Source organism: Pagrus pagrus, assembly GCF_965226575.1.
Source record: "Pagrus pagrus genome assembly, chromosome: 5".
Taxonomy (NCBI): Eukaryota; Metazoa; Chordata; class Actinopteri; order Spariformes; family Sparidae; genus Pagrus; species Pagrus pagrus.
Window position 1 is genome coordinate 34,313,324 of NC_140189.1, and position 11,637 is coordinate 34,324,960.

Below are 11,637 nucleotides of genomic sequence, written 5' to 3' on the forward strand. Positions count from 1 at the left end.
ATGTTATTTCTCTTGACTTCAATACATAAAAAATATTTATGTCAACATCCATCTTTATTTTTCATTTATGTATTTTCTTCTATAAAGTTGGCTTCATCAAACCAAACCGTCTCGTGTACATTCAGAGGAAGAAAACTTAAGAAACGGTCCACAGAATATTTAGCGTTGTCGTCATGGGTACCGACCAGCTGCAGCCGTCGTGCCTCACATTGATTGATCGGATAATTGGCAGCACCTGTGACGCGCACGGCCTCCGGCCATTAGCTGGTTTTAACTCTGTGTAGCGGCTGTATCACCAAAAAAATATATTTACTTTTAACATGCTCGAGGCAAAACACCCTCCTTTGCTTTTATTTGTAGCCGCATTATTGATGACGAGCTGTCAGAGCAGTAAACATGCAGCCGGACAAGGTAGGAAATGATAATTGATTCACTCTGATGATGAATGGATGAAAGCCTCAGGCTGCTCTGTTGTGTGAAATCAAACATATTGGATGTCTGTTTTGCTTTAAAGAAAAAATACAATAAAATCTTGCAGGTGCCCAAAGTGGTGAAACGTTTGCAACTGGCGAACTGGAAACATTGAATTTGGACTTTAACTCAACCAACATGACTCATTTCGTGTATGGAGTTGCTGCAAATGTTGCTGCTGCGCTGCTGTATGGAAGCAACTTTGTTCCCATTAAGAGAGTAGAGACAGGAGACGGTGAGCAAACAGCCTTTATTCAGTATTCACAGGTCCACAGGTGGTGTTGAGCGTGATGGCCTGTATGAGGATGTGTCCCTGTTGTATGAGGATCTGTCCCTATTGTATGAGGATGTGTCCCTGTGTGTTGTATGAGGATGTGTCCCTGTTGTATGAGGATGTGTCCCTGTTGTATGAGGATGTGTCCCTGTTGTATGAGGATGTGTGTGTCCGTGTGGTATGAGGATGTGTCCGTGTTGTATGAGGATGTGTCCGTGTTGTATGAGGATGTGTCCGTGTTGTATGAGGATGTGTCCCTGTTGTATGAGGATGTGTCCCTGTTGTATGAGGATGTGTGTGTCCGTGTGGTATGAGGATGTGTCCGTGTTGTATGAGGATGTGTCCGTGTTGTATGAGGATGTGTCCGTGTTGTATGAGGATGTGTGTGTCCGTGTGGTATGAGGATGTGTCCGTGTTGTATGAGGATGTGTGTGTGTGTGTGTGTTGTATGAGGATGTGTGTGTCCGTGTGGTATGAGGATGTGTCCGTCTTGTATGAGGATGTGTCCGTTGTGTTGTATGAGGATGTGTCCGTTGTGTTGTATGAGGATGTGTCCGTTGTGTTGTGTTGTATGAGGATGTGTCCGTCTTGTATGAGGATGTGTCCGTTGTGTTGTGTTGTATGAGGATGTGTGTGTCCGTGTGTGGTATGAGGATGTGTGTGTCCGTGTGGTATGAGGATGTGTCCGTCTTGTATGAGGATGTGTCCGTTGTGTTGTGTTGTATGAGGATGTGTGTCTGTTGTATGAGGGTGTGTCCGTTGTGTTCGCAGGGATGTTTTTTCAGTGGGTGTCCTGTGCAGCCATATGGGTCACATCCATGATCGGGAATGTGATGCTTCAGTCGCCCAGATTCTACCCTTTTGTGATGCTTGGAGGAGTCATCTGGGCCACAGGTACTGTCTCATCAGTCTTCACGTGGCATGGTGATGCTGGTACTGTCCACAGAGCACCACTTGGCCTCAAATCAAGACAGTTTCCTGTTTGTGCCTGATCTCTTTAGCTGACTTTGGAACAGTGGTGACGGTTTAAAATATCAAGTTCTGATCTGAGCCATCACTGCCACGTTCGGTAGCTCCTTTTGTTCTGGTATTGTGGGCCAGTACAAAGACAGTGGATAGTGTCTCGCCTCCAGTCACACATGGGTCGAGGTGCAGAACGAAAGCAAAACACAAAGGGAAAATAAATGTGAAAGCAAAGGGAAACAAACTGTTCTGTTACCTGGCTGAAGTCCTTTTCAACATCTACTTCCTCTCCCTCATTTAAAAATCCTGAATCTGATAATGTGTCATTTCAAAAGTTTGACTTCATATTAGAGTTCACCTGCTTTACCGTACAGTCTATTCTCACTGTGTGTGTGAACTATAAGCTTTGAGTCTCCACATCACACCGGTGTTTACTGAACATTGGAGCAGGATTGGCTTCCAGACTGTCACAAATCATCCTCGTGGGCCGACGCATCGTGTCAAACTCTGCACATAGATCATCCTACACAGTGAAACTCAAACGTTCAACAGAGGGAACAAGAAGAAAAACATATTCTTGAGCAGAGGGAGACTTTAAGGATCTAACTCTGTCACTTTTCTCCTGCTTGAAACATGGTTTTAATCAGCACAGTATGAAACTGGGACATTGCTGTTGTCAAATTTTCTCAAGATATTTGCATAAATCTTTGGATTTCGAGTTGACTTCAGGGAAAACCCAATCAAATTATGTGTAAAACTGATTCTTCCAGATTGTAACTGTTACTGGACAAAATCAATCAGAATCAGTATTCCTTTATTGTCCCACAACGGTGTCTGTTTGCCACAGCAGCCAAAGGACAGAACATCACAGAAGAACAATAGCCATAAATTAACAATATGATTATAAAGGGAAGAAATAGAATAGACTTGTATATTCATATAAACATGATATTGTACAAAATTAACAGCACTGAATTTTTATTTACAATAGAAATAATAAATGTGGGTATTAAGAAAATCGAGCAGATAGTGTAGTCGTATTGCACAGTGCAGAGCGAGGCCTATTGCTTCTGCAAGACCTATAATGTAGACATTTTGAGCACAGCGGCAGAAAAAATGCATCCTGTCACTGTTGCTGGGGAGAGTATAGACATTACATATATATATATATATATATATATATATATATGTGTGTGTGTGTGTCATTTGTCCCGAGCTTCACCAGGAAGGCAGAAACGCATGAGATTCACACTATAACACGCACGTTGCTAACTTTTCGTCTCATTTCATCCACAGGAAATATAACCGTTGTCACCATTGTGAAAGCGATCGGCCTCGCACTTGGGGGTTTAATCTGGGCCGCCTCCAGTTTGTTGATCGGCTGGGCCAGTTCAAGGTGAGCCCGAGTCCCGTACGCTCCTCCACACAAAATAGAAAACGGGCCTAAAGTTCCTTTGTTTTGGAGTTTTACAGACGAAGTTAACTGTATTTTCTGGGTGTCTGGTTTTTAAATTTGGTAATATGTTCAGTGGAAAGTGAATGTGGCTGTTTTCCACAGATTCGGCTGGTTTGGGATTACTGCTGAGGAGGTTTCCCGGCCGATATTAAATTATTGTGGAGCTGCTTTGTGTCTGCTCAGGTGAGCTGTAGATTTGGAAGTTAAGTCTCTTCTTGACACTCGAGTAGTTTAATAGCTGCTGTAAGAACAAAAGACACGATCAAAGATGTGTACTGCTGTCATTATGAGCTTGTTTGCTGACAGATGTTCGTCTTTTGTTCCAGCGGCCTGATCTTTTTCTTCGTGAGAACGAATGTAGATCTGCATCCTGACTGCGAATCGATACCATTACTTATCGACCGGGTGAGTGCATTGATCGGATGGTTTTTTTTTCCCACCTCTTTTTCTAGAAGTCATTCCTGACGTCACACTCAGAGCAAATTAAGATTTACCAATAGTCCCAAGGAGAATATGAAGGAACATCGATTTCCTGCCACCGTGCCGACTTTGTCTGGCACTTTGTTTGTTTGTGTTCTCATGATGTCAGTGTTGTGAAAGATGACGTGACTCCACATTAGGATGCTGTTCCTTTCTGCAGAGAATGAATTCAGGCAGCTATGGACCAGCTTCCTCAGAGCTGTGGATAGATGTCATCGGACCAAAGACCAGGCGTTTCATGTGAGCTCAACTCATTAGCAGTCAGTGAGCTGTGCACAGATTTTGTACATGCAAGCTAAAAGAAGGGAAGGTTTATGAAAAATTGATTTTGATAGAATTATCAATAGAAATGTTCCTCAAGGACTGAACAAAGGCAAACTTAAATGTTTTAAATGAAGCCCGAGGCCTCAGTTGCTTTATCTACAGCTGCCGGCCAGAATGGTTCATAAGTTTAACCAGCCCAGTCCCCAGGATATATAATGCTAGCAGCTACATTTCTGCAAATCACAGATGCATCCAAGGTTGACATGTGTAGCAAACATGGCATATCATGTTCACATTTAACATGGGGAAGTAGGCGGTGTTATCACAGCCAGCAAGGCTGCCGAACGCCGGCCACAGTCACACCACTGGATATTTTTAAAGACACCTGGAGATATTTTCATCTGTTTCTGTCGGGTCACAAGCTGGTGTTTTTGAAGGATACCTGCGGACATTTCCAGCCATTTTTGTGCGTCAAAACCGGCTATTTTTCCAGAGAAGTTGGACCATCTCCGTCCGTGATCGTGGCGACTGTAACAGGTATTTTAAGCCAAACCGTGGCACAGAAAGAACCACAGCATAAGCAAGAAATAGAAACTTCAACCTAAACAAACACAAAGTGTGAACATAAAGAAAGGTACGTGGCTAACATTTATTCTGCCGATTCGGTTGAATTTAACGCCATTTGTGTCCTGGCATGTGTTTGTTTTTGAGGACACACACGGAGCCTTCCCTTTAATCATACACCAGTTTAAACACTCAATGAACTGAAGTCGCAGAAATATTCCTCAAATGCAACAAAGAAAAAATAATTCTTTAAACATGAAATTGTTTGCTGAAATAAATGAAATGTTGTTGAATAGGTGCACATATACCAGTGTACTGCAGTCAATTCTGATAATCCATTTTAATCAGCCTTTTATCCAACACTTAAATTAGTTCTTCAGATTCATCAGTATGTCAGCGGAGATATAAAACTCATCCGTCATTCACTTTCTGCCTCCTCGTGTCTTCAGCGGCTGCCTGCTGGCTGTTGTGTGTGGTCTGCTGTACGGCTCCTCCTTCGTGCCCATCTTCTACATCAAGAGCCATTCATCGAACCATGAGAGCATGTACCACGGAGCCAGTCTCTACGGTACGGTTTCATGTTGAATAACTGCCTTCACTTTGTCGTAAGTAAGATATGTAGATAATAGCTTAAAAGGTTCTCAGTGGAATAAACACTGAAACATCCTCTGAGGTTCAGCTCACTGTGGAGCCTCCAGAGCAGCAGGTTTAATATCCAGCTCCCTGTGAGACTCTCTGAAGTCACTGTCAGTGAGATAGCTTCAGGATTTGTTTGAGAATAAAATGTCTTGCTGCTCTTGTATATCACTTTAGAGCTACCTTTTAATATTGACTTTATCAACTGAACTCTTAAAGTCAAGAGGAATGCAATTTACTTCACCTTTCTTACTGCACACCTACAGGGGTAAACACAAATGATGTAAAACGTGTTTCAACCTCTTCACAGACCTGGACTATTTATTTGCACAGTGCTCGGGCATTTTTGTTGCAAGCACAGTTTACTTTGCCATCTACTGTGCTGCCAAGAAGAACAGGCCCAGGGTCTACTCCAGAGCCATCCTACCAGGTAACACACGGTTCAGAGGAAAGTAGTTTTTGATCGTGGTAGCTGAAATTTTCAATGATATCCAGTTCAAGATGCTTCATGTGAATGTTGTAGCTATTTTACTTTACAGTTTTTGAAAGTAGAAGGTTAATTCCAGTATTTTAAAGCGTAGGCCCGGCTGTATATTTTGGCGTGTAAATGATTCAGTGTTTTGGAATCTGTCCAGTAGTGATTTACATCCCGGGAGCTAAATATCTGCACACACAAGCTGCTGCCTCAGAATTGGCATCAGGTCTTTTCAGCATGTTGAGCTCAGACGGGGAGTCAAAAACCAGGGGTCCCGGCTACAGCATGACACCATTTTCCACCCGCTGATTTATTAAACCACCGCGCTGTCATGCATAAGGAGCCACCAGAGTGTCTAATAATAGTTCCAGTTGCAGAAGACGAGAAGAATCGGAGGAAATGCAGCAGCTTCCTTTGCCAGGCTTGTGCAACGTATTCACTCAGAGGATGTTTGGATGTGTTGATTCAGGAAGAGATGTGAGAGCAAACACGTCCACTCTGGCTCAAAGCCTGGCATGCAGTGTGAGCTAGCGAGTTTTGATCTGTTCGTTGGGTCTACAGCTTGGTGGGTGGGCGACAGAGTGGACCATAATTGGTCGGCACCACAGGGGGCTTTGACCACAGTGTCCACACTTTCGTAGTTACTCAGAAGATTAAAATGAGGAACTCTGTGCTTGTATCTTCAAGTTAGGACCCGAGTTACCGACTCCTGAAGCTGTTATAAGTAATTATGTGTATAGACACATTAATAGATGCCTACATTACTTCCTGGCGTCTCTTCCCATTTGTTTGTCTACGTGAACGCACCTCAGGAATTGTTTCCTGCCGTCTGTTTGACTTAACTCGCGTCTCTTGTTCTTCAGGTCTGCTGTCAGGAACGATGTGGTCGCTGGCCACGTACTGCTGGTGCCTGGCCAATAACTACCTGAGCCCAGTCATTTCCTTCCCTCTCGTCAGTGCAGTAAGTACATCATGTTGACAGCTGAGCAGGCTGGGAAAGGGTGGCTGTTACCACCACAAATCAAATGTTGTGTTTTTCACAGACTTCAGTTCTTTTAAATGTCTCTGCGTCTCTGTGTCGTCAGCTTAGAAACAATCCGGTTTTTGAATCAGCCATGCACGATTTAATTTTATTCCATTTTATTGAACGGCGTGATGCTACCGAAAAGCTTTTGAACATTGTATTTTTGGTCTGATGGTGTAGCAAAAACCAGCATTAGGATTCATCTTCTGGGGACCAAATAAATAAATTAATCAGTTTGCAATATTAGTTTTCACTGGAAAAATGCTGGTCGAGGGGAAATTTAATGTCAGTTTAGCCAGTAGTGGTTGAGATGTTCTTGCCCCGGACTTGGTGATGGATGAACCTGCTGATTGTTTTGTTCAGACTAAGTCACTGACTGCCTCGAGGATGTATGTGATCATTAAAACGTCTCCTTTTTAAAAGACTACAAGACTCCACCAAGTGAAAACAGATTTAATGACCTGAGCTGTTGGTGTGTTTCCTCTCTGTAGGGATACGGACTGGTTGCAGCACTGTTGGGGTCCTTGCTGTTCAAAGAGGTCAAGGTAAAGATCACAGCACTGATCAATAATCCAGATACACTCTCACACCTAGGAACCGTTTACCTGGGGGAATGTGACTTCCATATGAAGGTTCAGACCTTCATTTTGAATTAAAATGTTTTTTAATGGTTAAATTCCTCTGCTGATATTAGAAAATGTGTTTCCCCTCAGGGGTTGTACAACTGCCTCGTCCTCCTCTTGGCGTCCTGTGTCGTGCTGACCGGCTCCTTGCTGACCGCCATCTCAAAGCTGTAGTAACACAGAAAAACACCTGCTGATGGTCATATTTCCATCATGCACACACATTTTCTCCAGTTCTCCATATGACCTAGAAAAATGTCCCAGGTTTTAAAAAGCTGTTTGAACCTTGTTGAAATAAATCCTGATTGTTAGTTTAAAAAAGTCATTTTGAAGCGGCAGGTTTGTTCTGAGCTGACATGTGGTGGCAGCGTCCTACAGAACGACCCTCCTGCCTTCTGCTTGCTTCAAAGGGGAAGTTTGCTGTTGAACTGCGTATTTCTTGTTGAAAATGTATTTATAAAAAAAAAAAAATGTATTATTTAAAAATATATTTTGTCACCTGTGCTTTGTTCAGTTGCTGCTGATATAATGCGCACACATGTTTAACACATCACACACAAGCTAATCAGAAGGGCCGTCTGTTTACTCACGGGGTGGTTGTTTGTCACAGTTTTGCTTTTGGACAGTGTCAAAAAATGTTTGACTTTTATTCTTAATACCACATCTCTCTATCAAAACATCAATCATACTGACACATAACTGTGCTCTCTTTCATATTTTTGTCAACACGGGTTATTTTCTCAGTTCTTGTCCACACGCCCGTCTTCTTCCTCACTTTGTGTTGTGGCATGAAAGCACTGTGCTCTGGTTGAGTTGGATCGTGCATGTGGGGGAAAAATAAAGGAGAAAAAAGTTCACAGGAGTTTCTTTCTGAATAAATATAGATCATGTGGGAGGTTGAGAATATTCGACCAACTCTTTCTAAATGTCCTTCATAATGAGCTCTTTGGATAAGAAAGGTCACTGAGAAGACACAAATGCAGTCATTGTATTATTTTAGTAAGGTGTATGAAAGGTTTCGCAGCACCATGTGAGAAATGCCCTTTTTACAGACGAGATTTTTTTTTTTTTTGGCATTTATGCTTCAGCAGGCAGGTCACAGTGACGAGGCAGACATTATAGAAATGAGATGACACAGGATTCTGGGATAAGACAGGTTTTCACTTAAGGAGACGACATTTGGCTGGAAGATTTTACCCAAACATTACGCCCTCGCTCATCTTTCTCATTTTCAATCTTTTTTTTTAATACATTTCAGATCTGCTCTTCTGTGGCTCAACAGCAGCAGATAAAATGTCACTGCTGGTGCGACTTGGCCCAAAGAGAGAAGTGTTTGATTCAGGATGCCCTGAAACTGCCTGAATCCAACGCTCTCTTTCTTTTGATTTGTTTATTTGTTGACTTTTTGTACGACTCCACTAATCAGACTCGCTGTAGATGTTAAATTCAGAATGACGGCGTTATTCAGCGACTACACGAGATCTTGACTGACTCCCCTGCGCACACGTATTCAGGCTGTTGGACAACCTACTTTCAAATGGTTACTAGTTACCTTTATTTTAAAGTAATTACGTCTACAATCTTACTGTCTGCAGGGTAATATGACTTATTACTTTTTGGTTACTTTGAGCAAAATGCCCAAATATCCTATATAGAACAATTAAATGGCCTAGATCTTTTTAAATTAACAAATGTCTCTGTACTGATATATTATGATAGGAATAAATATTTTTAATTGTAGGCTCAGTCATCTGAACCACAATAGACCTATAGCTTCTGTAATGTGCCTATAATGACGTGACGAGACAAAACATCTCTGCATGCCTTTTTATTTCAGTCCACAGAACAAGGACTGCATGGTGTGATTCAAGAATGTAAATTAAAGCACGCTCGGAGGATTAATTATGCTTCATCATCAGGCTCATTTCAGTCACACAGACTTAACAGAGAACTTAAAGGCTCGGCTGTGTTAAACACAGACTATATTAATATGGTCATGTTGGTGTGGACGGGTTCTTAAAACATCGCTTCACTTCTGTCGGTTAGATTGAAACGTGTAACATGACAACTTATTAGGAACATTTTACATTTCTCTGTTGGCGCTAAAAGAAATATATTACTGTAAGACGTTACAACCTAACACTGACTAGGGCATTCATAACAACTCTGTAATGGGGACAGATGATTGAACACCTGTGTTGTGACATTATTACATGGAACAGGGAGATGTTATGCAACATCAGGCTGAACGGGATCAATAACACCTTTAAAATCAGGTTTTCAATGAGCACAGAGAAATTTACACTCAGCAGATGAATGTGGACGTGTTTTCAACAAACTTGTGTGCACAACATGTATTTCTAATTTGAAATTCACTGTTCAAGCAGAGAGAGCGATCTAATCATCTTCAGTAAAACTGTTTATCATTTATGAACCATTATTGTGTGACACTGATTTAAATTTATTGGACTTTAATATCCAGCTTACGCTTGTTTTCACACAGGGACCATGTTAAAACTTGACAGACAGCTGTGCTCTGAGCCCTGGAACCGCTCTGATACAAGGCTCAGCTAATCAAGCGCTAACTAAAAGCAACAGCCGCCTCGATGCAAATTTGTTTTTAGCACACACATTGATGTGAGTTTGCAAGTTCAGAGATGTGCAGCGTCCTGATATGAAAGTCTTTGCAGAGTTCTGAGCTGTTATCCTCAATTCCATCCGTCAAAGTTAATCCAGAATCCAAATGAACTCATTAATTATTCTTAGCAGCTTGTGTAATTCATTGCAGGACATGCGTAATCTCCAGAATTGTGTGGCTAACTTGACTATCCTCCACTGATTCAGTGCTAAATTGAAATTTGCAAGTAAAGTGAAAAGGCAAGACATGAAGTGGGGAATTGGACCTCACTTTGAATTCTAATTAAACAATTTTAACTCTCTGGTTCCACTCTTTTCTCCAACACAGTTGATGATCAATATATATGAGGGCAGGTAATTTGCTCAGCACGTGTGATGGTTTCTGGGAGACTGAGCACAAACAGCTTGTAACTTTAAAGCTGAGTCCTGCTCCTCCTACAGAGCCGGGACATGAAAATGAAAGGAGCCGTGGTTGAAACTGGAGCAGTGTTCGCCACGCTCCGTGACGTCTCAGTGAAGAGGTTTAGGTTGAAAAGAAAATTTGATATAATGGTGTTCTGCTCTTAAACAGGATTATCTCACCCAGAGAATCCTCTCCCTTTATTCATGTAAATCTGGGCTACACACAGAGGCAGTGAAATGCTTTGTCAGCTTGTTAAGGCCTCTTCTTTTCCACACAGACAATTAGCGTCCGCAGTGTATGTACGCATGATGTAACAAACGAGAGGTTCCTAAATTAGGCAGCGTACAGTAAAGGTCTGTTAACGAGGAACAAACAAGAACACAGCGGCTTTGATGTTTTAAAGGAACTTCAAAAAAATCATAAAAAACTGCTCTGCCTTCACTTACTGCACTCTGTACTAAAACCTTCAGTAAACACTTATTTGTCCACTGTTATTAAAAATATAACATGTACATTTTGTTATGTATTTTGTTAAATTGCATACTCACATAATTACAGATGTGTCCAACTGTTCAAACCCACCGTGACACCATGAGTTTATTAAAGGTAGTAGTGAGTTTTATCTGGTCGCCTGTCGCTGTATCAGGAGAGGATCAGAGAACGAGGAGGGAAGTGAATTAAACATGAACATATGTCACATCAGAAATGACTTGCTGTGGGTTTAAATTGGATTTGTTTTTTTGTTTATTTTAAATGTAATTAAATCTGCTCAAGACTAAAATATAAAGGCCCACTAGCATTCCCACTGACAACCATTCAAGACCCTTATATGTCGATGGCATTTGCGTTACCACCCGACATTTGCAATTTGCAGTTGTCAGCTGTGGTGATTTCTCTTGTGTTACTGTGGCAGTCCTGGTTTTACCACAACGCCTTTTTGCAGTTTATCTGATGGAGATAGCTATCGATGATCCTACCCTGCCAGTCTGCACTGACACTAGAGGAGCGGACCAGCTGCTGCAAGTTAAATTTCAGGTGTCATGTGTCATCAAAGGTGCAAATTCAACATTGAAATATGTCAAAAAGCAGGACTTCCATGAACAAATAAATAGCAATGTAACTTTAGCTAGACAGCTAGTTAGACTGAGACATCAGCAGACCGGTTGCGATTGTTTCATGCTTGTTATAAAGAAAAAGACTGCAAAACGTAAGGGTAGGGCTAAGTGGTAGGGGCAAGGGGTGTTTATTGGCTACAGTTAAAATTATTAAAGGAACAATTTCACATTTGCAAAAATAAGCCTCTGTGTTTTCCTGCTGTGGGATAAAGAGGTCGATATTATTTTCGTATAAGAAGCTGCAGTCAGTGT

The 11,637-nt window shown here is 41.7% G+C and overlaps 1 protein-coding gene across 1 annotated transcript; it reads left to right on the plus strand.

The window, feature by feature from the left end:
* The first annotated feature begins 226 nt into the window (after positions 1-226).
* tmem144b (transmembrane protein 144b) lies at positions 227-8,087 on the plus strand. Its single transcript, XM_084353002.1, has 12 exons — positions 227-411; positions 539-706; positions 1,517-1,639; positions 3,005-3,104; positions 3,267-3,347; positions 3,491-3,569; positions 3,805-3,884; positions 4,922-5,040; positions 5,419-5,538; positions 6,447-6,544; positions 7,099-7,152; positions 7,321-8,087. The coding sequence occupies exons 1-12, from the start codon at positions 321-323 to the stop codon at positions 7,402-7,404; spliced, it is 1,197 nt and encodes a 398-aa protein (XP_084209128.1). The 5' UTR covers positions 227-320; the 3' UTR covers positions 7,405-8,087.
* Positions 8,088-11,637: the final 3,550 nt, after the last annotated feature.

Bases quoted from the DNA above. Each gene is read 5' to 3' on its own strand.
- tmem144b (XM_084353002.1), top strand. From the start codon at position 321: ATGCTCGAGGCAAAACACCCTCCTTTGCTTTTATTTGTAGCCGCATTA. The intron at 3,570-3,804 runs GTGAGTGCATTG...TCCTTTCTGCAG, and splicing joins TACCATTACTTATCGACCGG to AGAATGAATTCAGGCAGCTA. The intron at 6,545-7,098 runs GTAAGTACATCA...TCCTCTCTGTAG, and splicing joins CCTTCCCTCTCGTCAGTGCA to GGATACGGACTGGTTGCAGC.